The 25850-nt window shown below is 45.7% G+C and overlaps 2 protein-coding genes across 2 annotated transcripts in view; one reads left to right on the top strand and one right to left on the bottom strand.

Annotated features, from left to right (window-relative positions):
* The window catches only part of ITIH5 (inter-alpha-trypsin inhibitor heavy chain family, member 5), a gene marked incomplete at its 5' end in the record, with an annotated part of 11972 nt that extends 1418 nt beyond the window's left edge, over nucleotides 1-10554 (top strand). Inside the window, 6 exons of the mRNA XM_010188694.1 lie at nucleotides 1424-1733; nucleotides 4454-5007; nucleotides 5383-5433; nucleotides 6514-6630; nucleotides 8421-8798; nucleotides 10068-10554. Of these exons, the coding sequence (XP_010186996.1) occupies nucleotides 1424-1733; nucleotides 4454-5007; nucleotides 5383-5433; nucleotides 6514-6630; nucleotides 8421-8798; nucleotides 10068-10366 (1709 nt within the window). The remainder of the gene's footprint in view (nucleotides 1-1423; nucleotides 1734-4453; nucleotides 5008-5382; nucleotides 5434-6513; nucleotides 6631-8420; nucleotides 8799-10067) is intronic.
* A 5021-nt stretch (nucleotides 10555-15575) lies between these two features.
* On the bottom strand, nucleotides 15576-24771 carry LOC104543966 (transmembrane protein 110-like; the record flags this gene model as incomplete). The annotated part of the gene is made up of 4 exons (XM_010188693.1): nucleotides 15576-15689; nucleotides 22301-22417; nucleotides 23483-23566; nucleotides 24659-24771. Coding segments are annotated over 4 exons (428 nt in total), but the record flags the coding sequence as incomplete, so codon positions are not given.
* Between the last annotated feature and the right edge of the window lie 1079 nt (nucleotides 24772-25850).

The following is a 25850-nucleotide window of genomic DNA, read 5'->3' as shown; positions in this document are numbered from 1 at the left end:
AAGGTGCGGTGATTCTCCACTACAGGCCAGTGGTACTTTAGTTTTGGCTGACTCTGTGTTTTCCCTATAAAGCTGCTTGAGCATCTTTCAGTGAATGTGAATGCACTCAGGCTCACAGATCACACACATGAAGAATGTGCTGTGCTTACACTGCTGTGCCATACTCACACACCAAGGAAATGGGAACAAAATATTGCTGCTAAATATTTGTGCATGTGGCAAAAGGCGTTTTTCAGTGCTTGGTAGCTCTGATATGGCTGGGTTTGAAATGACACTATCTGCTGCATGGGATAGATTGAGTTTGTTTGTTTCTGAGGAAATGTTATTTCTGAAATTTTGGATCTGGGTGGAGACTGAGAGAGTATGAGGACATTTAGGTGCAGGGGTTTGGTTCAAAACCATTTTGCAAAAAACACAGTCTGGATTTTGAGGGCTTTTCAGAAGTCTTCGCCCATTTCCTGTTCATTGTCTTGCTGCAGTCACTGGAGCTGTGCATGCCAAGTTTTTAGGTACATGATGCATGATCAGACCTGCTAGCACATCCTTACTGGTAACCTTCCTAGATATCCCCTTCTAGACCCCTAAGTGGGGTCTGTTGTGTATGGTTCATAACCCATTTCACCTGCTTTTTTGAGGGCAGTTTTTAACCCAGATGTACTAATTTTGCAAAGGTTCCACAACCGATCCCTCTTTGCTTTGACTAGCACAAAAAATACATGGAGCAAGGACATACCTGTACTCATTTTCCTGCTTTCTTTTTTTCAGAGCAAGCAGTATGTTTCAATCCTTCTCATGGCTGTTCTTCTAAAGTACATCTATTCCCTCATTTATTTTCTGTTTTGTCCCTCTCTCCCACTTCAGACAGCTCCATTCTTCAGTAGCCAGTTTGATCTGTGAAAACACACTCCTCAGTTAACAAAGCCATTTCTCTTCCCTTTAAACTTTTCTTAGCCCCTGGGTTTTGTTCTTCAAACCCAGGCACTTGCTTTCCCATTTGGAGGCTTTTTTCCTCTCTTCAAATCTTGTGCCCTTCAGACAAAAAGGGCAGAACTTGTTTTCCCAGTTCAGATACCATCTGGAAGAGTCCCTAATTAAGTTTAACTGTTTTTGTATGTACTGGCAGGATGTGGTATGTGCTGTGACTCTGCTTACCATGGCTGACTATTGTAGATTGAGACATTCAAGGATAGAGCAATTTCACATAATAAACTGCAATTCATAATTCAATTCATAAGGCTATAAAAACCAGTCCCGAACTGGTGCTAATGGCTGAGCTGAGTTAAAGGGCTAGTGCAACCTCATGCAGAGGAAAGGAACATCCTGATGGACAGAGATGCTGTCATCCTATTAAAAGGAGCGTAGGAAAGTTATTTGTACCACTCTTAGAAGGAGAAATGAGCTAATAATTTTGATGCCTTTCCAGGGACTAATATTAATGGTGCTCTCCAAACTGGTGCAAAGCTGCTGAATGATTACATTGCTCAGAATGACATTGATGCCAGGAGCGTCTCTCTGATCATCTTCCTCACGGATGGAAGGCCCACTGTTGGGGAAACGCAGTCGTCCAGAATCCTCAGCAACACCAAGGAGGCCATCCGTGACAAATTCTGCCTCTTCACCATTGGCATAGGCAACGATGTGGACCATAAGCTGCTGGAGAGGATGGCACTGGAGAACTGTGGCATGACAAGGCATTTCCAGGAGGATGAGGATGCAGCCAGCCACCTCAAAGGGTTTGTTCTGCCTTTTTCTGTGTTTATAGCTGCATTGGGTCCTCTGGGCAAGGGTTTTGGGAAGGAAAAATCATCTAAGGAGACATAGCAAGAGATGGGAGTTTCTCTGAGGTTCAACTCGGGTTGAGAAAGGCAGAGTGTGCTCAGATACTGAGGATGCTTACCCAGAAGTTGTCTCCTTCCTACCAGACACCCTGAGCTGTACTGGAGCTTCCCAGTCCCTCAGAATGAGGCATTTGTTTCCATATTTCAGATCGTTGTTTTGGGCATGTAAACCTGGAGACATGGGAGGCATGAGTGTCACCTCTCCATAGATGGACAGAGGGAAGAAAGGATGCATTACGCACTTCAAATTGACAACATAAACAGCATGAAGGGGCTCAGGAATGAAGGTCCCAATTTGTGGCAAAAATTATTTCTTTATTTTTTGAAAAAGATTACCTTATGCCCAAACTCCAAAATATTCAACTTTGAAAAATACACAAGGGTTATTCCTGGGATTATCACATAGTTGCTTCATTCTTTCATTCTTTGTGACCCAAACTTCTAACAAGTTCCCTGTAATCCTCATCATTCAGTAGGACCAAGGATTATGTTCCTCCTCTGTGATCTGGGAGCTGTAGTCCAAGAGGAGATCGTAGTGAGGAACAGCAAAAAGACATCTGAACCACAGCTCTGTCTAAAATATCAGGCAGTGTGTCAGTACTTCCAGGCAAAAATGTTTGGCTTTCACTCTCAAAGTGTTAGTGTTCTGAACCTCAGAAAGCAAAAAGAGACAGTCATTGAGTGGAGAACTCTCCCCCAGCTACTGTCTAATTCATCCGGAGCAGTGAGACCATGCACCTTCCACTAGAGCCTTTCTTTCTGTGGTGGTTATACGTGGACAAGAGCATCTCCTTTTAAGCCAGATTGTATAGATCCATCTGTCACCTCACCCATGTCATCTGCTTCTCAGAACACACATTTTTGGATAGCAAGTGGCATTCCCTGGCAAATGAAGGCTGTGCTGACTGATCGGGCCGCAGGAACCCAGCACTGCAAGTACTTGTTCAAACACCTCTATCTGTTAAGCAACTCACTGTTCATCAAGCTCAGTGGTGGCAAACCCATTCGGCATTTGGTGCCAAATTTAGATGGAAAGGCACAATCACTTGCTGGAGGCCAATTCAAATCACTCTTGGAAGAAAAATCTACATGAGTGCCAACGTAATTTCTGATTTTTGTGGTCATAGGTTGTATTTTCACACAGATACTTCCTTGCACTGTACTATAAGACAGGTTGTATCCTGTGTTATTTGTAATACCCCAAGAGTTATTTCATAGAAAATTCTCAGGTTTAATTCACTCATGTTTTAAAATGCATCAAAGTCTCCACATCAAAGACACTGGGTGCTCAGAGAGGCTTTAAAATAAAGCCAACTAATTCAGGCTTTGGGTTTCCTTGGAGAGAGAATAAACCAGAAAGTGTGACTCTAGCTTCCAGACAATCTGTTTAAGCAGATGTGAAAAATAAATGCAGCCTGAACTAAAAACGGGCTGAGGCCAGTTCTTTGTTTATTTACCAAATTATACTCAAATGACTTGCCAGGAGATGAGGAGTTTGGCATTTCAATGGGAAATATGGCAGTTGTGGAGCAGCTTGGAAGAATTCATCAAAAACACATCGCTGCAGGATAAACAGTACTGTAAACTTAGACCTTGACCTCTTGTAAAGGCTTTCCGGCCTGTCCAGTGCAAAGTATTCTCAGAAGTATGGTAGGTTACAGTAATAAAGCATTGTAGGATGAAACTCTCTGGTTCCATGGAAGTCATTGCTTGCTCTGACAGAAAGACAGCAGTAAGGCAGCAATGAGTTCTCTTCTGCCAGTCCTCCTGTATTTAGTAGTTAGGATTCCTTCATTCCTTGGAAATGTTCTCATTTACGGGGGCATAGTGAAATTAATTTTTGATTTTCTTTTTCCTTTGACCCTCAGAAAACCATGTTCCTGTCTGTCCCACACTGACCATCCCAAATTGTATTATGTAGTGCTCTTACAGTGATACAGAAGCTTTGGTTCAGATACACTCCAGCTTTGGGGGGCCTAGCATCTTGGTCTTAGAGTTTCTGGCTCTGGAATACCACGCATAATACCATTAGAAAACTGGGTAACAGCATCTCTTCAAAGTACATTTTGAAATAGCCAGGGTGCTTTCTGTGAGCCTGAGAATCCAGTAATTTACATTTGATGGACAGGTCCTCTTAAGCAAACTTAAGCGGTCACAAATATCTCGTTGAGATCTCTTGAATCATAGTGGAAGGTAGATGACTGCCAGACCATGCTGGGATGTTTCTGAACATACTTAAGAGACTCTGATTAGATGCTTAAGAAACACTGAAAACTAAAATGAGACAGAGAATAATTCTGGTTGGAAGGGACCTCTGGAGGACATGTAATCCAGCCTTCTGCTCAGACAAGAGCTAACTTGAAATTTAGCTTTCTCAGGGCCTTGTCCACTCAAGTTTTGAAAATTTCTGAGGGTAGAGACTCCCCCATCTATCTTGGCCCAGTTGCAGTGGATGCAGTAATTGAATTTGGGGCCTGGTAGCTCTAAATGCTCCTGAATGTCTTAGGAGCCTTATTAGATAGCCTGACTATATCTTTGGCTGTGTATAAGTGCAAGAGTGTGTGCATACACTTGGATGAACAGCACCAATGGTGAGAAATGTGTCTTTGTTTCAGGTTCTATGATGAAATTGGAACACCCCTTCTCTCTGACATCCGTGTTGATTACCCAGAAGACGATGTGGAGCAGGTCACCCAGAACTTCTTCCCTAACTACTTCAATGGCTCTGAAATTATAATAGCTGGCAAACTCATCAACCACTCCTCAGACAGCCTCCACGTGGAGGTGACCGCTAGCAACTCTAAGAAGTACATTCTCCTCAAAACAGATGTGGCCATTGACCTTCCAGACAGGAATGACATCAGAGGTGTTCCCGGCCTGGATGATGGCAAAGGTGATAAAAATTACATTGAGAGGGCATGGAGTTACCTCACCATCAAGGAATTGCTTAAATCCCGGCTGAAGAGTGATGACAATCAGGAAAAGGACAGCTTGATGGAGAAGGCCAAGTCAATGGCCCTGACTTACAATTTTGTTACTCCCTTCACTGTTCTGAAGATGAGAGAGGCTGGGCTCCACTCGAAACCACCTCAAGAGGAGTTTATCAACCCTTCTACTGATGGCATTGGTGAAAAGTTGCAGAGCTTGCAGGGACACAAGGCACCACCAGGTACGAGGGAAAAAATAGCCACGTGATGGTAAGAAATCTTTATGCATAGGTAATGTCTCATGGCTGACTTTGGCAACAGGGATGATCTGGCCAAATAACCAAGGAGTGGTAAGCAGAAAGATTTTCATATTGATTTTGCTAATTGTGGGCTGGGTGACCCTGAACAAACCTTTTAGACACCTGACTCACCCCCTTGAAGCACTTACTTCTCTGTAGAAACTATTGAAGAAAAACTGGTATTCTAAAGCTTAAAGTAGCTGCAGGAGTATGTTCCACATTCTCACTGAATAATATTTTGGGAACATTGTAATACTATGGCTCTTCCTGCTGTGCAATAAGTAATAGTAACAGCCTTCCTTCCTTCCTCACTTCTAGGTATACGCAGACAGCAAGATAAACAAAGAATTAAAATCTCCAAAACTTCAGGTCAGTGCCTGTTTTCATGCCTTTAATAATCCAAAATAATAGTGGTTGATTTATGGAAACCTCAGTTGCATGCCACTGTGGTATAAACATCTCAACGGATCAGCCAAAATCCTGTTTACTAGATCTGCAGAGCAGGGAGGAAAATGAAAATAAAAACAAAATACAGAGAAGATCAGTACTCTTAAATGTGAGGAAACATAGCAAGGCAGATGATCTACAACCTTTGACCCCTGTGTTTGAGACTTCTGTAGACGAGGGGACAACAGGAAGCATGTTCTTTGTGTATTAGAACTAGTCAAAAAACATGGTATAAAGTAACATCGATGAAAAATAAAAAGTGGTGTTGAAGGGGAAAAAAAGAACAAAAATCTGTAGTGTTTTGCTGTTTCCCTGTTGGTTCTGCACCTCTGATTAACATTCTTGTCATAAATTAAACACAGAAGAAGCAGGCCAGATCAAGAATTTAGACTTGAATTTCACTGTATAAGGCCAAATTTACCTTAAAAATTATGGTTTCGGCTTGTCTTATTATTAATTACATCGATCTGGTAGTTGATAGGTCAAGTTTTGTTGAAAAATTAAGACTGTGGGATTGTTCAGTATCTCCTGTTGACTGCTCCACTCTGCTATTGAGGGACAGGAAGGTTCAGAGTGAGGTGTGCCCATGGAGCAGTCCTTGGTTAGAAGATACATTTTGTGCACTGGGGTGGATGTCGCCTGCCAACGAAGTATGGAGGAGTATAAAACACCTGCATGACAGCTCCCATGAAACACTGAAATTATATTCCAGGAAGAAAATATCCTGACGTTCACATGGACTGCTTTGGGTTTTGAGTTTTCACTGAAAACCCAACCTCTTCTGTGAGAAAAACAAAACAAAATAAAATAATCTTTGAGAAAAACAAAGCAAAACTTGGTATTTCCTGGCAAACTCCGTCCGACCCGCTAAAAACAACAAACAGGGAGGTCTTAGAAAAAAACAGGGACAAACACACTTTGAAAAGCAGTTTTGTTACATTCTTGGACACTGCAGTTTTGTGCAAGTCTCTCACATTTGTCTCTTTTTCTATGTCTTCTCAGCGGATGGAGACCCTCACTTTGTCATTGATTTTCCTTCTGGCAAGTTCTCTGTCTGCTTCAATATAGATGGAGAACCAGGGGACATCCTCCGCCTGGTCTCTGATCATAAGGAATCTGGTAAGCAGCCAAGCAAAGCAGTTATTGTGTAGGCAAGCTGAAGTGCAAGGCCAGCTCTCTAGAAGTAAGACTACGCACCAAGGTGCTTCATAGGCAAGAAAGGGGGAGCAAATTAGAAGAAGTTGCTTTTCTGGACAGCCAATGGAAAACTGATGCACACCAGTCTTCCGGCTCTAATAATCTAGATCAGAAGGAGAGGTCAAGTGTTCACTTGCACTTACTGACCTCCAACTTTATCATAGCTTATGGGTGAAGGCACAGCAAGCCTAAACAAGGAGACCTGGCAACTGTTACACACACAATTCATCTACAGAAGTGTTTGTCAACAGATCAGACCTAGCCATAGAGAGAACTGGCCTTTATGTGTACCCAGACTTTTCCTAGTTCAGGTCTTCATTGACTGGAATCAAGGGAGCAGCAATTACGTGTAAACAGCCAAGAGACCCAGTTGAGTGCATGTGAACCTAATTGCACCCCTTCAGCCCAGCTAGATTGGAGAGCTCAGTTCCTGGTGATTAGACTCAGTACGGTCTGGGGGTTGCTCTTGACCAGTGCTACAAGAACAGCCACAGACATTTCATGTCCTGCACGCAGTGTTTCCCTGAGCCATGCAGCCACCTCCATGCCAAGACATTATCCATTCGCCTTTCTGCCTTGGATGGTGCAGCTTCATCAGCCTTCTAGTTACAAAGTCACAACATGCAAATAAAACACTTGGACTCACCAAAATTGCTCTGTTACTGGAACTTCACTCTTTACTTACAGTGCTCTTTTGCTTCAGGACAGAGCGAAGTACCCAAACAGCCTAACCAAGCACTGAGGCTGTTTCAGTGAAAAGACTACCAAACTGGTTACTGAGTCATGATAGACTTGAGAACACCCTCACAGTTCAGGATCTGCTTTGCCCAAGCCAGTCTGATCCCCAGGGCCCCAAATTGTGCTCTGATCCCATCTGGAATTCTAAGCAGGCCAGCTAATAAGCAGATTATGTCCTTGAGAAGGGAAACGGAGGTAGGAAGAGATGTCAAAACCAGAGACAAGGCACAGACTTGTTTTACAAAGAAAATAAACAACTTTACAATAAAGTTTTAAGAATTCTATTCTGTGTGGCAGTGGTCTAGCCTCCATATTTCTGTGTTCATGTCCTATCTTAGTGAATATGATCCAGCCCTTGGCAATGTTTCCATTAAAGTTCTTTCACAGACTGTGTTTGTGCCACCACTTGAGTGATTCTGTGGCTTAAATGCAGAATGAGCTTGAGGAAAATGGACCCTGTCACACTAGCAAGTTGAGTTTATGAAGACAGAAATGAGAGATTCCCTCAGCAATGAAGGACTATGGTGATATTTAATCTCAATGTTGATGGCTTGGATCTACCATGGGTTAGCCACAAGCCGCCGTTATTGTTACTGTCTAGTAGCTGTTCAGAGGCCTGTGGGATGTGTAAGACACTGTCTTACAGACAAGAAGTCTCAAAAATCATTAAAATAATTGGGAATCTTACTGTGAACATCGAGGCTTTACTTGACTCAGTCGAGTCTGCACCTTAAACTACTCAAAAGTGGTTCTTTTGGGACAAAACTGAGGAAAGCTGGAAGAGCAGCACTGGTGAAGCCGAAAATAACCCAATGGTAGTGCAGGGTTCAGGGTCCTCTTCTGCAGCAACATAAAGAGAACCTGAATTTCCTTGGTGGTGAATCTGCATGTCCCCAGTTGCAAGGCTTGTATCTGTGAGACAATAAACCTATTCTTGGTTGCAGCTTTCATTTATTGATTATTTTTTCTGCAAGGTGTAACTGTGAATGGGCAATTAATTGGAGCTCCTGCACCACCCAACGGCCACAAGAAGCATCGGACTTACTTCAGCACCATCACGATCCTCAGCAATAAGCCAGAGAGGTCTTACCTAGAGATCACACCCAAAAGAATCATTCTGGATGATGGAGAAAGACTTCTTTTGTCCTGTGGTCGGAGTGCTGTTGTGCGGAGCAGTAGCCTCGAGGTGTCCATCTCTGCCAATTCCAACATCACTGTGACGATAAGAGACACAATCAGCTTTGTCATCCTCATCCACCACTACAAGAAGCCAGCCCCATATCAGAGGAATCACCTGGGGTTCTACATCTCCAACAGCAAAGGCCTCTCTTCTGACTCCCATGGGCTACTGGGTAGGTAACAGGTTCTCAGGTTCACAGCTGTAAACCAGACAGAAATGATCCTTCCAAACAGTTTTAAAGGACAGAGACAGCGGGTAATGACCAGGGCAGGTAGGAATTAAGTTCCCAGGTAAGACTTTTACATCCACTCTCATCCAACTTCTCTTTTGCTAGTGTCCCTAACTTGCCTTCCATCTTTTATATGGCTGTGCCTGTTTTTCACATTTCTACTCTTTTTATGATTAATACAGTTGATGTTAGAATACACATGCTTAATGCTCCCAATACAGAGACAGAAACCAAATATTCCCAAGAACCCTCAATGAGGCACCAGTAAGAGATTCTGTAACAGTAGTCCTAATTCAGAATATCCCAGCTGCTCATGTGCTCTCAGGAACATAGCCAAGTAGGGTCTGACTTTAGGCAGAGAGGACAGTCAACTGAGGTCTTGCAGAGTCTGAAAGAGAGCTCTAGTCACAGAGCTAGCACACTGCCAGAGATCATTGGCTTAGCCTTCAAGTACTGCACTTATACATGTCCAGCGGGTCTGTTTTCTCAGGACTGAGCTGTTTACTCCCAAGTCTGATTGTGATCAGGAAATACCAGTAGTTTTTGTGGCCCTTTTCTTTCAAATGTGCATGCATTATGAGAGCAGCTAGGCTTTAAGTAGGCTCAGAGGATGTCTAGAAGGTTGGGTTCTTCTAGTCAATAAGAAAGTCGTGAAGCTATGGCCATGTACAGGGGCAGAACTCTAAGCCATAGTTTCTGTGACATTCAGGCACCCCCAGGTTTAGCAGGACATGATCCCTCAGGAGTGGGGGTTTGGATTCAGGCCACTTGCATGCACAAACCTCTAAATCCACACTTAGGTTTGGCCAAAAAGAGCTTATGCCCTAGAAGGCAAGGGAAGAGAAACTGGCCTAAATGTTCTCTCTGCCTGCTAATGAGCATTGTATGGATTAGTATCTTCTAGTAACTGTGGCCTACAGAAGGGAACTTACCACTAACAGCTCGAAAAGCTCTTTAGCTCAGGCAATGTATCTTGACAAGTGAAAAAAGAAGTAGGGTTTTATTCTAATCTCTATTTTGTGAGATTTAGAAAAGAATCACAGGACCTAAATTCATCCTGCTATTGCAGAGAAGTCCTTTACAACCCTGTATGCTAAGAATCCTCAAAACACAGCCTATTGAAAAAAAAAACCAACCAAAGCAAAACCAACAGCTTGCTTATAAACAGGCACAAACAGTCAGTCATGGACTCTAATTTATCTTGCCTTGCAGGTCAGTTCTTGAACCACGAAGTTAAACTTCTTCAGGAATCTCTAAATGCAAGTCATCAGCAGGTTGGTCAGAATCAAACTGAAGCATTAACGCCAAACCCTACGAATACCCTGAAGGTGAAGGGACGGCTCGTTCCTGTTGTGTGGAAGCAGAGGAGGATCTACAACGGCCAGCAGGAAGTCGACTGCTGGTTTGCCAAAAACAATGCGGACAAACTGATTGATGGGAGCTATAAAGACTATTTGGCTTCTCATCCTTTCGACACAGGGACCAGCTTTGAGACAACTAACAGCCTTTAAAACCAATCATAGCAATGCGTTACAACAGCATGCGTGACAGCAGTTCCCTTCTGAAGCCTCTAGAGCTACGCAACAACTTAGGAATATTTCTTTACTTTTTGGTGCCAAAGAAACCAAGGCTTTTTTTGCCCTTGGAAATCAGCTGTCTCTCTTTCATGCTAGATGACCATTGTTCATCAAATTCCTGAAGACAGGGAGGTTTGAGGGGGGAAAGGTTGAGAACATGGTTAATGGTGTGATTGGTGCTCTCCCAGTGTGAGGGAGAAATGGGTCAGCACTTGTATTTAGCAGTATAGAGCGTGGCTGGCCTTCAAATAAACCCATGCAGGGATCTGTGCAATACCCCTGGGGCTGGTGAGTCACCCAGTGAGAGGCACAGATCATGCAGCACAGTGCCTATCTAGAGAGAAAACCTTGGGTGATACGCTTTGCAAAGTGACTTGGAGCACCTGCTCCAACCACGGCCCCTGGGGCAAGAAGAGAGAGAGAGAGGAGAGGTAGGTGGATATTAATATGCAGTGACCCATTAGCATCAAAGAGGTACCAAAGGAGTCAAAACCTTAAATTAACAGGCCACAAGAGGTTATTGCTTTCTTGGTTATTGGGATGAGGTCTGGATTTGCCAATAAGCACGGCGTTCCCTGAACCACTACGGACCCTTAAAACTGGTGAAAACTTTCACGTGGTTTATTGCTGTCTCATTGCACAGGCTGTGTGCTTAAAAAGCACCGCTGGTCTTCAGCAGCAACAGGAGTGGTGCATCATCCTAATGATGTGATCCAACATTTCTAAAGGATAATGAACCAGCACCCGTGACAGCCTATGACCCTACAAAGCAGCCGCTTGAATTTAGACTAGACATTTCTAGCTGCTTTTCTAAGCAGGGAGGAAGCCTTTATTTACTCCAAATTGTCAAAAAGTTTTCATCCCGATTTCCCCTGGCTCCTTCTCCATCCTTACGCTGAAGGAATTTGTACGCAGCAGGAATTTGGCAGCAGGAGGTTACAGAAGGGTTTGCCAGCCACCCCCACTGCAGGTGGTGCTGCTCTGCGAAGAAACCTCCAAACCCAAACTGCAAGGCCGTGGTCTATTTTAAAGTGAGGCATCAGTGAATAATGCTATAGATCAGCCACAGGGGATTTCGTTTAGTAGAGGATTTGGCCAAGGAAGACTTTGACAACCACAAAGACGTATACATGGCAAGGCCATATTGAGCTCGTGTACACTCTGCCTTTCCAGGACTGAAAGGAAGGGGGGTGGGCGTGGAAGCGTCTCCAAGAGCTAAATGATATCCATGTGTTAGGAGAAAACAGAGTTGCCAAAGACCTGCAGAAATAGGTTCAATCTTGACTGATTTTTTTTTGCATATTTAACAATTAAATCACATTGTTGCTGTAGGAGCTCCAGCTGCTGGGGTGATGATTTTCCAGTTGCTTCATCATCTACTTAGTACTGCTAGCACTGCAGCAGCAGAGCAGGTAGCATGGTTGCTTATTAACACAAAGAGGGGAAGAGCCAAAAGCAACCAGCTAGATTTAACTGCACTCTCAAAGATCCTTACAGAGAGCTCAGTAAGTGCAAAACTCATGCCAAGGCCCATGCTTCAGAACAAAACAGAGAGAAAAAAAACCTACTGCTTTAGGCCCAATAGAAAATAGAAATAGCTCTCCTGCAAAGGAGACCTGAAGGCAAGACCTTCAGCACAGCCCTGAACATGCAGTAACCACAGGTTCATGCTCTGCAGTGGGCTAGTGGGCCAGAAATGAGAAAGAGCATCTGTGAAGTTGGCTTTCTCTACCCAAGAAGGCAATGGGAAGACCACTCAGCCCATTTCTAAATAACCTCGCATTTCAGTAGTACAGGTGAGCAGGATAATGGCAGTGAACTCCTAGGCAGTCCAGGGTTCAGCTGGGGTCTTCATGCTATCCAAGTGTAGTGCTAAGGGGAGCAATTGGCTTAGGCTCTCCTCTCTCATCTCTCCTGTATATAGATATGTATATACACAAGTATACACACACGCATATTGCTAAGGCTTCAGGTGCATCATTACTCTTCTTCCTCCAGCTAAGGAAACACATTTCTTTCAGGGCCTGAAAAGAGCGATGATCAAATCCAACTTCGCAGCCATGTGAAGCACCTGGAGCAATATACTCATTAAGTTCTCATTAAGGCTCCAGTTATCCATTTCACAATAAATATTTTACAGTGAACGCTGCAGTGAAGCTTTCATTTGACAAAGATAAAATGAGCTTTGAAGCTAAGGTTATGTATGTTTTACGTTGCTGGACAAGCTCATATTACCAGGTGGCTGAAAGAACCACTCACAAGTTACCAGCAGGTTGAGACCAAAGTAATTTCAGCAGAAAATTAAAGGTCAGTGATGTTCTTCAGCCTCTGTGCACTTGGTGGGAAGCAAGGTGGTCAGGTGAACAGACCCCAGGGGTATACTCCCACACTAAGCAGAATTTAAGCACAGAGCGAAGACTGAGCCAACCTTTAAATACAGTAGCACAGGACATGGGAAACCAGAGTTTTTGCTCCTGCTGCCCCCAGAGCAGGAGGAGCAAGGGCAGGTCATAGACTGTAAACTTCAGCTTCCCCCATCTATAAAGGGGGTGGCACAACACTTCCCTCTCTCAGAAAGTGTCCAGGCTTGGTCCTTGCACCCCTTTGTCGCAGCACAGAGCGCTCCCAGGAAGTGCACAACAACAGCAGCACGTATGGGCACGCATTTGTGCTCATCTCCAGGAGGCTCACAGAGCAGTTTGTTCTGCAGTGATCTGGTTAAGATTGCAAGCTGCTCAGATAGCCCAGGAATGAGGGCTGAGCAATCACTCTGGAGCGCAATGGAAAGAACTGCACACCATCATTTCAGACACGAGAAGGGGACTCCTGAATCTGGGGCTGCTGAAACAGGACTGGCTATGCAATGCTCGAGAGGGACAAGCTTCCCCCACATTGTGCTTGCCCAGCTCTTCCCTGCTGTGAGCCTCACTGGCCAGCCTAAACAAAAACCTAGGTCACGTTTAGGCTCCCCACCTGAGATCACACCACTCGCCCCCTTTTTTAGGACAAGGACTTTGCTGTGGCTGAATTTGCACTCGTGATATCCTGCAGCATTGCACTGTGCAGCCCTATAGCAAGAACCCCAAAATATCAAAATAGGCTCTTCCCTGCTGTGAGCCTCACTGGCCAGCCTAAACAAAAACCTAGGAGTGTCACGTTTACTCCCCACCTGAGATCACACCACTCGCCCCCTTTTTTAGGACAAGGACTTTGCTGTGGCTGAATTTGCACTCGTGATATCCTGCAGCATTGCACTGTGCAGCCCTATAGCAAGAACAAAACCCAAAATACCAGAACACCTCAAAATAGCAAGCAAGTTTCTAATTGGGAAGCTGTTTTAATCTACTTTCACTCAAGACCTTAAACAGCACAGGAGTTATTCCAGCCCTTACCAGTGCAGAACTCTGCCAGACAAGCAGAAGTTGCATTGTGAAACCGATTTCACTAAGCAATATAAATGATCTATTCAGAGAGCTGTCTGCCATGTGTTACAAAAGGCCCTTGATGTGCCAGCACCAGTAGGATTTTGACCCTTCATTAAGGAAGAAACAAAAAAGGACTTAATTTCCAGAAATACAGTGTAAGGCTGCACAGCTGCAAGTGTAGCCAAGCGTGTCTAGTGCACTAAGGGCCATGCAAGACTTTGATTTGCATCTAATGCTTCTAAATTACTTTGAAGTTAGGGAAAAAAACCCCTCAAACCCCCAAAAACTCACAAAACTTCACACGGTCTGAGATCAGCTTTTAGAAGTCTAAACCCATCTAAGTTAGAAAATCCAAATCCTTTATTCTCTGCTCCTTAATAAGGAATGATTCCTTGGGAAAATACAAGAGGGAGGGAAGAAAAAGGAAGAAAAAAAGATAATTCCTACCCAAAACTTCTGGAGGCTGCCTTATAATAAGCAAAGCTGGTCTGTGGTTCAGCCAGCCCTATCAGTTCATTTCAGTGGATCCTGGATCAGGCCCTGCTCCGAGGGCCATCCAGCATTTGGAGCCTGTATGGGTCTCCTTACAGCTGTGTATCTGCACCCAGACTGGCAGTGCACTATGCAGCTGCTCTGTGCTCCCTTTCCCCAGGAGACCTGCAAAGTGTTTTGCATTTTTGTGTGTTTATGGATAAATACATTCTTGTCAATGAGAGACCAAGGGCAAAGCCCTGCACCTCACACTTGGAGCAAGAGGTGCCAGGATCTGGGAGGACCCAGGGGTCTTCTACAGCAGACCAACCCTAAGGCCATGCCGTTATCTCCAGAAGATCAGGGCTGGCGAATGGGGCTTCAGCTGATGCTTCAGATCTGATCTTTGAATCAGGTCCTGCAGAGATTTTATACATTTATTTTAAACTAGATAAAAGGAAGTAGTCAACTTCTAGCTCCTGGGACAAACACACTTGTAAGGTGGAATCAATGGCAGCCTGTCCAGCATTAGGTCCTTGCACTAAGTGGCTCATACAACTCATCTAGAGAAACTAAGCACTGTGACTCTTCTCTTCTGCTGTAGGTTTACTAGGATAGCCCTGCTACAGAAAGACAGGGCAGGAAAGATTTTAACAGATCCCCTTTCTCCCCTTTACAGCATTAAGGTCTTGCAAAACATTAAGCACACAAAGGCATTTCAATTATGAAGCAGTTGTAGGTCAAATATTTATTCCATTCTTTATAAAACAGTAAAAAGTGTCAGATCCACTGAGACAATCTTCCCCATTCAAGACATTTAAATACATATTGCAAACCAATTCTTTTGAGTATTGTGCATATAAAAGTGTCACAGTTCAGGTAGTACAGCATAGATTTATTTTTATTTTCCATTAAAAAAACACAACAACAACCCAGACAATCTTTTGCTTTCAGTCTCTAGCCCTGACAAAAGGTTACAGCCAGCTGGCCAGCCAGGGGAAGTACATATCCACACCCCCAACCTCAACATGCCTGCGTGTGCACAGGTTAGGGTCAGGCAGGTAAAGCAGATACTGCTCAAGCCTGATGCATAGACACCATCCCAGGAGCATAGGTCTAGATGAGGCAGGCAAGAGGATCTCTGCAGATCTATAGGGATCAAGTAGTGTTCCCCACCCTGCCCTTCCCAGCCTGCTCAAGGATCACTGTGCTGCTACCCTTCCTCCACCGCCCTTGTCTCGCTGTTGTCAGATGACCACCTGATAGCTGGGCTGCTTCATCTTCTGGTTTGTTCCCTGGTGTCCTGAAATATCCTGGTCGCTTTCAGACTGATCAAAATCCATGTCTGGAGAGAGTAACACCTAGGAAGGAGAACAGACAGATGCTGATGGAGTGGGAGCTCTCAGCTCTTCCTGATACTGCTTGCTGAAGGAGACAAACACCCCTAGAGGGGTCTGCTGCAAGACCTAATCCTCCCTGGCAGATGGGAAAGGTCTCAAGGTCACCTTAACCATCTCTCCAACAACAGCCAGACAGATTTGGGCACAGACATTGTGATGATCTGGTGTCCCAACCACCACCCCCAGAGCAGAACAGGCAGCTAAAAGCTCTGTTCACCATGGGACAGGACTCATACATGCATGTACAGGCCAGGCTGCAGCCTCAGTGAAGATGTACAAAAACCAGGCCACGTATTTTGTAGATGGCTGACCAAATACAGACCTCTTCCCAGGCCCCCAGCTGCTTGCTGTCTCCAGAGCTCAGCCAGGAGAGCAAGCAGAGCTGCAGGGTCAGCTTCAGCCATGGCCAGCAAGCTCAGGAGTGGTGTCCTAGTCTGGTAGCATCTAATGGCTACCTGGCATAGCAGGTCCTGTCTCAAAATTGCAGGAACCAAAACAGAGCACTGACACCTCTCACCGGTACCTCTCTGGGTAGGAAAACCCACAGCTTTGCTGCATGATCAAAAGGCTGCCCATTGCCTGCAGGAACACCTATGCTCTCAGAGGCTAACCTCAGACTTGAAGCTACCAACAGGCTGTTTTGAGCTAAATGGCTGCCACCAGCCCGGAGCGTTTGCACGATGCAGAGCCACGCGTGGGACATCCTCCAGCCACATCATCTGGAAGAGGAAAAAGGCCGGATTTTACTCGGGATGTGGCTGCACTGACTGCACATGAGCTGAAACCCAATGCCAACCAGCAGGCTGGATGAGCCATTTGTATGGGTGATATTCTTGGTCTGACAGATTGTTTGCTCAACCCCATCCTACCCCTTCTTCATACCTCAAAAACCCAGCTTTGGGCAATTACCCTTATTGTCATTACCCTTGACAGTAGCTACCTCTAAGCACAGGAGAAGTGCAGTCAACCCTTGTGCTACAGGAAGAAATCCTTTACTATGAGAGCAGTGAGGCCCTGGCCCAGGTTGCCCAGGGAAGCTGTGGGTGCCCCCTCCCTGGCAGTGTTCAAGGCCAGGTTGGACAGGGCTTGGAGCAACCTGGGCTGGTGGGAGGTGCCCCTGTCCATGGCAGGGGTTGGAACAAATGATCTTTAAGGTCCCTTCCCTTCAAGGGCTTCCAGCTTTATTTCCCTAGATAAGCAATGCCAGCAGCCCTTTTCCTCCCCTCAATTTGCTCATCACAAAACCCAAATAGCATCATTAGTTCATGACTGATGCAGCAACAAGGGCCAGGTACCACAACCACCACCTCAAACAAACAATAACTTCCTCCACCAAGGCTGTATAGACTTCCCACCCAAGCCTCAGCTCCATCTGACCCCTCTTTGCTCCAATAACTGAACTAATGCACTGTGAAGCCTCCCTGTGCCTGACCCACGGCAGCTCAAAGTCACAAGTCAAGGAACGGTGCATGGGCTTCAGTCCAGCAGGTTCAAATGCAGTGTCCCCAACAGCTCAACCAGTCCAGAGCAGAGTATTCCAGGGGCAAACCCAGCAGCTTGGCAGGGATCAGTCTTATCTGCGGCTATCTCCACGCACGGTTGTCAATTAACATGCCCTCCACTTGTTAGCACTCGGGTAGCACCATGGGGCCAGTCACCACAGCAACAAAACGAGAGGAAAAACAAACTGCAATGAGTCAATGACTTCAAAGGAGCAGAAGAGCTGCAGGGGAAGATTTCCTCCCCACCCTCACGCACACTCCAGCCCCTCCATCTGATGTTGTTATCGTCACAGCAGCACATCAGACACTCAAAGGGTAGCAGTAGATCAGATTAAGCTCTCTTGTGTCCCTCCCATTGGTCTCAAGGAAATTTCTTTTGGTTCAAGACACGCATTGGAAAGTTTCCATCTCTTCCAAGTGAGGACTTTCTGTGTTTATCATACTAACATGGTGATGCTGTTGAACCTGAAGAAGTGGGCGGATAATTAGTCACAGTGTTATAAACCCACTGAACTCTGACAGGCTGCAACAGGCTAGTTTTGGGGCCTAAGGAACTGGTAATTTCAGTGGGTTTCAGCTGCAAACTCAAAGCCCTTTGCAGCCAAGCGTGGATGACAGAGCAGGCACCAAGCACTGCACACCCACATCCATTCAGGCTGCTGCCTGCCTACCATAAAGCTTGTATGAAGCTGCTCAGGCCCCCCAGTAACCATTCCACCATTCCCCAGAGAGTTTCATCATGAAACAGCACCTCATTGCTATGACAGTCATGGGATATACCCTCAATTTCAAGCCAGACTCTGGTTTGGGAGTTTTCAGCACAACTTGGAAAAGGCACTTCCCCTGCAGATGCAGTCCAGGTCAAGATCAGTGTGTTGGTGGCACAGCTGGGAATGGACCTCGGTTTCCCAGTCCTGGGACAATGTGCTACTGTCTCGCTCAGCAGTCCTCAAATACTTCATGCATTCCTCCCCACATCAGGAGGCCAGCAGCTTGCAAAACAACAGGGGTCACACTGCTGAAACAAAGCTGCCCATGTGCTCTGCCAACCCCTCCAGTCTGAGGAAAGAGGCTACTGGTCTACTGGTTTGGTGCTCCATCCAAGCAGACCCTTCAGATAACCAAGCCTTCTCAGTGGCAGAGGAAGAGATTGCACAGACAGATGAGAATTAAGGCAGGTTGTAGAACAAAGAAGCTCTGGGGCCATTTCCCTTCTAGCCACAGAAACCTGTTTGCCTAAAGCTCCACCAGCTTGGTGTAGAGGTAGGAACCATCTCACCATCCTCCTGCACCTGAGCTTAGATGAGTTCCCATGAGTCCATGAAGGAGTCTCCTTCCAGAGGCACCTCTATGCCCACCTTCACTTAGCTTCCCCGTAAGGACCAAGCACCTTAGTTTACCTTGACCTTCAGCTATTTAAAAATCAGCTCAGTTAAGCAACCAGCAAATCAAACTTGCTCTTGGAGTATTCTTCAATACTGAAAAGCAAACAGCATAGGCACTGGCATTCATCAGCATCTTCAGTCTAGGGATTTGCCAAAAATCACAGCTCCTATGAAGGGAACTGGAATATGTGCTGAACTCCATACTGACCAAAGGCAGGTCCCTGCGTAGTATATTAGCTTTCCTCCCAACCTTAAATTACTCTCACCCCAATTACTCTCACCAGTACCACCACTGTTAGACCAAATTTTGCTTTAAGGCTTGTCTCTGAAAACATAAGCCTTAAGAAAAGGAGCAGAAACTCTCTAATCTCCCTTGGGAAAAAACATAAAACAAAAACAAGCTCAAAGGAGATCAAATAAAACATTAAACTAACTTGTTTTCCTGAGTGGAGGAAACAAAGAAATCACCGATACGATCTAAATTTTATTGGCACTTGCAAGGGCAAGGGAAAAAGAAACTTAGATCAAGGGTAGGACACATGCAAAGCAGAAAGAAGGGCCATGAGTGCATTTCCCCAGCCTGAACAGCACTGGATTCAGATTGGCATTCTTGAGAGATCTCTTTCCATCTCATGAAAGAAGGGGGCAAAAAAAAAAACAACCAAAAACCAAGCAACCTGCGTGAAGATTCACCAAGGCAAGGCACAGGTCTGAAACAGAGAGCTTTAAGACTGACTTAGAAGGATGGTGAAATTCTTACAGCCAGTAAGACTGAGTTTGTCCCTTCCAGGGTTTCAGTGTAAAGAAGTTCAGCATTTGCTCTGTTAATAAGCAAGAGCCCATGGTCACATCTGTGGCTCACCAGAAGCCCATAAGAGGCTCCCAGTTCTTTGGTCTGCACTGCAGCCATGGAGCCACTAAGTGACACCACAGGCAGGATTGCTGGATGCTGGGTTTCTTCTTGCTACCCAGCTGGCCAACCAAGCCAAGGACAAAGCTGTCTTTTCCTGCTGTCCCCATAGAAAATACCCCCTGTGGGTTTTTAACAGGTTAACTTCAGCCCCCTCTGCCTATTCTCCTTCCTCTCTCCCCCTCCTTTCCCAAACACAAACTGCTAGTTCAAGTGAAAATAATGACACTCTATTGGCATGATAGGCAGAGGGCTGAAATTCAAGAAGGCAGCATAATGGGGAGCTGTTGGCGCCTGCTGCGAGACAGCCCTGATGAACCCTGATAAACTGCGGGACACATTAGCCTCAGCCAGCTCTGCCCTGTGCAGATGCTTCTCAGTCCCACTCCTTCCTCTCTCATTGGGCAGCAAGTAGGGGAGAAATTCCCCCACTTGAACAGGTTATTAGCAGCAACAAACCCAGCAGAACCCTAACTTCCTAGTTTAGAGACTAAACTCAAGCCAATGCAGCTGTATGGCCCAGCCAGCCAATATGATCTTCAATTTATAGCCTAAAAAGTTGACTCATGAAGCAGGAGCCTATGGCTATACCTTAAGGACATGTGCCAAGAAGCAGAATTGGAAAACCAGGTTATCCACCTCTGTATTTCTTCATTATCTTCCTTCTCTGCTCAAACTGTTTGTTGAGCCAGAGGCACAGGAACATATTTGAGCAGAAAAGAGGCAGTCCCTGCAGACTGCTCCAAGTACAAACCAGTCCCCTTGGGGACTGCAGAGATGGAGCAGAGGGTTTCAAGACGGACAGACAACCTGCACATTGAAGGTCTCCACAAAAACTTGTCTGAGAAATAGTCAAGTACTTGGAAGATGGGAAAAGCCTTTGACAGCAAGAATTGGACTGTGGGAGTTGTTTCTATCACTTGAAACAACCTGTCAGGGTTAAGCCACCAGAAGGGTCTTTCCTAGCTTCTGGAGATTGACAGGTATCTTCCCTTCAGATTATCCAAAACTGAGCTAGAGGCCACAAAACACTTGTCCCTGCTTCAGTGGAGGAAGCTTCAGCTTCATCTCCAAGGAGGACCAGTAACTGCAACACCATCTGCATATCCACAGCAGCCACCATCTACGGGCCTAGAGGCTGCAAGATTAGGTTCAAAAAGGCTTGAAAGGAGGTTGGCATCTCAAATAGAGATGCTGCCTCCTTGCCCATGCTTCTGAGCTGATACAATTTTAACTGATCTTAAACCTTCAGGAACACACCAGTGTATCCAGTCAGTAAGGCAGACCTTCACAACCAGCTCTACATTTTGAGTAGACCTCCAACCTAGCTCTTCTGAGGAAGTACCACTCTTGAATGTCAGTCACCACCAAGAAACCAGGGACAAGTTCATGCCCAGAGTTAACCCACTACCATATGTCAGGTATGAGTTGTTAACTTCAATGCATAACCACTGAGATATACTGGAACTGCCCAGCTCAGGCCTCTTTCCCCTCCTTTCTCAAAAACAAAGATACCTTGAGGATGCTCCCAGCACACAAACCACTTGGGAAGCTCCCTAGGGCACACTGTTTGCATGTTTCTAGTGACCTCGCCAAGCTACAACTGTTTATCTGGAGACTGTGGAGGGCTGTGAGGGCCAGGAGCAGTGACTCATGTGTCTCACTTGTCTCAACAGCTGCTCACATCTGCCTGCCCTCCCTGCCAGAGGGAGGGTTCCTCCAACACTGCATCCTCACAAGCAGCAGCCTCTTCCCAACTGCACCCCTGGGACACGTAAGCCATGGCTGCTGTGCAGACTGCCAAGCCCACCACTAAACGCTGTTACCTCTGCATGTGTTGCAATGTCACCAGTAATTGACCATCCCACCCATCAGCACAAGAGCCGAGTTTCTCTTTATAAGCGATCTCAGAGCAAGAGCTATTTCTGTTCAGCCTAAATTCCTCAGCAGAAGCTACTCCAGGAGCCAGCAAGCGACTGCCAGAAGCTATCTTATCTCAGTAAGTCTCGCCAGCGAACTGAAGGATATCAGGAGTCACACGCAGAGCACTTGAAACCAGGTCTGGGTGCCAGGGGAAGGAAGGGAATTCAACCCAGTGACTCAGGTTGTGGTCTCTGCCCAAAAGCCGATGAGAAGCACAGACACCACACCAGCCCACCAAACCACATGTTGATAACAAGAACGAGGTCTGCTGGAACTGGAGCATTCCCTCCCTCTGATAATTTTTAAGTGTCAAGCTAAGACTACAAAAAATACAGCTCCCTACAGCTAAAGGGACATCATCTGGCTGAAAAAACAGCAAACATTGACAAAAATAGGATTGCCAGCGAGGCCTTGTGCTCTAAAAAAAGGATACTACCAATTACAGTAAGGGAAGCAAGCTCTTCTAAGCCAAAATTAATTAAAAATAGGAAAGTTGAAAGAGGCAGTGCAGAGGTACCCACCAGCTTCAGCCTGACACTCCAACAAGCCCACACAGGTTACTGCAAAGGCTAGCTCATACCCCACAGGATACTGTCATCATCTATGGCAATATTTCAGCGGTACTGTAGACTGTTATGTTGCTCATTGTATGACAAGGCCAGATCCTGCCAGGAAACGTCCCTCTGTTAACCTCAGCTGCAAGCATGGAAAGTCAGCTTGAGTTCTGCATTCAAGAAGCATCACCATAGGTCTAGGCAACACAGTGGTATGTTGTATGGTTGTGGTAAAGTACGCAGACCATACCCTAAGCTCGCAGCTTGATCTCAAACACAGGACATCCCTTGATCTTACCTGAGATTCCTCAGTCCTCCTAACCCGAGGAGTTTCTATGGATCCATTGATGTCCAGGGTGTCCTTCTGCTTGTATTTCCTCATGATCAGGCTGTCCACAACCCAGAACATAATGGCCTTGGGGAGAGAGAAGTTACATGAATAGATTGCAGAGGATAAAATACAAAGTCATTCAATCATAGCTATTTCTTCTCCTTTTTGGTTTCTCCAGATGTCCAGCTGTGATCAACCCAATTTAGTACCTAAATTAACCCTACATCAAGTGTGCCCATGGGGATTGGATGAGTCAAATTCCTAAGGTCCTGCCTCACATAAAACCCATTGATTCCATAGTTGAAGACCCAGAGAAAAAAAAGAGACCATAATGGGCCAAGTTTCCACCAGGAAATAACCACTGAACCAAGCTCCATCGAAGGTTCATCTGCTCTGTCCACACCAGCCCCGAGTTAGTTCTTTGAGAACCAGATTTTCCTTTCAAATAAGGAAATTCAGCCTAGGATGGCAGAAAGAGGCTGGTAGCAGAGGCAGGTAAACCCAACTTTGCCAATGCTGCATCCATTGCCATGCTCATGGTATGAGCTGAAAAGAAATTTGACTCACTCTTTGTCTAGGGGGGACCTGAACACCTTGTTCTCACTTCCCATCTTACCAGTAGTTGAGCAGCAGGTCAAGAATTACTCAGAATCAGGGTTACCAGCTAATAACTGAGCTTTCAAGAGGTTTTGCCAAATTAGTTTCGAGATAATCATTAGTTTTGGGTAACCTGCACACCTTGCCTTGCTTTAATTTGAAGTCTAGCCAAATGGCTAGATAGACAGGTTGCCAAAGGCCACCACTGATAAGCCATCCTAAAAGAACTTAAAGGGCTTTGGGGCATTGCCATGCCTGTAGCTTGCTGCTGAGACGCAGCTCGGCTAACGAGCCCCAGCTTTCTTCAAAGAGTTGGCCACGCAGCAGCTTGAACAAGGGAGTGGAAATCAAGAACAGAGACCATGGCAGGGCAGCAGTGACATATTTGTGTATTTGTGACAACAAATCTGTTTGTTTCAACTCCCTTCCACCCTGTCCCAGCCACTTTAATTACCCAAGGCTGCCCCAAGCCAGCTCCTGTACACACTTTCCATTGAGGGGAACCATGATTTCCAAACCACCCCACCCAGCCGTCACAGAAGCATCACTTACATTGACTATAAAAGGCACAACCAGCATGACAAGGACGAGCTCCAGCTGGGGGTTTGGGATGTAACCCAGGAGGATCTGCTGAAGCTGCAGAGGAGAAAGCATTTAGAAGCATTATTTGAACAGCTCTGTTGCGAGATCTTTGAGGCAAAGTGGTTGCCTTCTTACACCATTGGTCTCCTAGGCTAGGGCTCTGCAGCCTTTGCTTTAGCCCAGCTCTTAGAACAATTACATGGGCTATTCCTTTAGCCCAGCTGCCAAACACAGGATTTCATACAGATCAAGAAATCAGTACTGCAAGTCTTTCAGCTTAACTGCCTGTGACAACTGGTGAGACTTTGCTTGGCTTCTTGGAGCCTGGCTGCAAAATAAGGGCACCAGCCCTGCATGATAAGTGTGCAGAGGAATCCAGCAGCACCTCTGGATCTAGCAGTGCGTGCTGCTGAACATGTTCGTGTCCAAGCCAGCACTGTAGGCTACTGGGTTAGAAGCACGAGCCCTTAAGAGGAACAGATAAGTGCTCCCATATGGCTCTAAACTCCGCAGTCAAGTCACACCAGCTTGTGAGGAACTAGGCACTACATGTAAATGTGTTCAATACAGGAGTTACCCATTCACACCCAGAACTGGTTTTATACCCATCACACCCACCTGCACCAGGTATGTGGGTACAACTGCCACAGGACTGTTATTTTAAAAGAGAAACACACTTACCATGGCAGAAGCTACCATACAGAAGCAGCTGGGGAGAGTAGGGACACAGCATACTGCTAGAATAGTTCTTTCCAGATTAATCTCTAAGAGCCCCCCTAGTTTAGGCATGGGATCACCAAACACCAACATGAACTGACTTGACAAGATAATGTAGAAATCCTCTGGCAGAACTGAGGTAGCTCAGCTGCCAGCCCAGCCCATTTTCTCCTTCCAAGGATGGAAAAGAAAATTAAAACCGCATCATATTCCATTAGCTCTTGACTAGCAGGAGAATGTACCAAAAGCCAAACTGTTGTGAAAGTCATGCTTCCCCAAGCTTAAGTAATAGCTAATGATCACAGAGAGATGTCAACAAGTCGTAAGGATTAAAGACCTATGATGATGGGGACCACTAATAAGGCAAAGCTGACAAGAAACAAGCCACAGCAGCTGTGGCTAGAAAAAATCCGCATCTGAGGAGCTTACCTTTGTCCAACCAGGGACAAGCAGGACAAGGCTAATCACAGTCTTCTCAAAAACCATTATCAGCAAGTAGAGGATACACTGCCCAATCCAGGCAGCGGCTTGCGGAGGGTCACCTGGGAAAACAGCATACTAAATATGAGACAGAGGACAGGAGGAGGGAGCCTTGCAGAGAAGTTGCCTCATGCTCGATTCCTGAGCTGATCAGAGGGACAGGAAAGTGCTTCCATATCGCAACTTTTGCAGGGAGACAAACACTCAGTACCAAACTTAAAATTAGTGGAGAGATTTTCTATCTATAGTTGTAGGAGCACACACAGGGTAGACAGGTTTGGGGTCCCCGCTGGGTTTATAAGTCATTATTCCATCAAAGATCAAAACATATCAAGATCTAAGCTCAAATCTTTCCATGCACCCTACTGCCATTTGTGCAGACCCCCTGTACCAGGGCAGCTATGGTTGGTTCGGTTTTTGAATTAAACTTGGCTACAAGCAAGAGACTCTACCTCCTGAGACACCACTTACACCACTACCACTACTGGCCTTCTGTTCTAGGAGCCGATTCTCTCTGTATATTCCTTTTAGGGCTAATTCTGAAATGGAGATGGCAATTAACCAGACCTCTGGTTAATTTGAAGGGCAAACAAGTAACAAAGGAATCTCAGACATGACTCAAAAAGCCCTACATACCCCCCCCAAATGCTAACACCACCTGTATCCATCTGCCTCCTCTCCACCATTCCACCAACCTGCCTATGAAATCCAAGAGGAGAAAGCCACTACCAAAAAACCTTCATCCCTTGCATCTCCTCCCCATTGCCTGTCTTTCCTAAATAAACTGCTTTGCTGGAGCCAAAGTCCTACAAGGCAGGCAGGCAGCTTCTGTAATAGGGGACAGATACAGCTCTAGCTCTGCCCAAAAAACCTGAAATACCCCAGGTTCACCCAGCAAGCCCAGCACTTGCAGACACTGCTGGGCTCTCAAGGGCCACAGCTCATCACTATCAAAAATGCCTAATGGAAAAGCCATTCCTGGTAACTCTAAGGAGACTGCATCAATTTTTATGATTCTTGGTTTGGATAACAAATATGCTCTCCTCCACCTGGTGGAAAGGATACACAGAGCCTCGGAGATGCATTTTTCCCTCTCCTTCAGCCACTGATGGGCACTGTCAGTACCCACCTCACGGTGCTG

This window comes from Mesitornis unicolor, unplaced genomic scaffold, assembly GCF_000695765.1.
Source record: "Mesitornis unicolor isolate BGI_N332 unplaced genomic scaffold, ASM69576v1 scaffold10507, whole genome shotgun sequence".
NCBI lineage: Eukaryota > Metazoa > Chordata > Aves > Mesitornithiformes > Mesitornithidae > Mesitornis > Mesitornis unicolor.
This window is presented reverse-complemented; position numbering and strand designations above follow the sequence as displayed.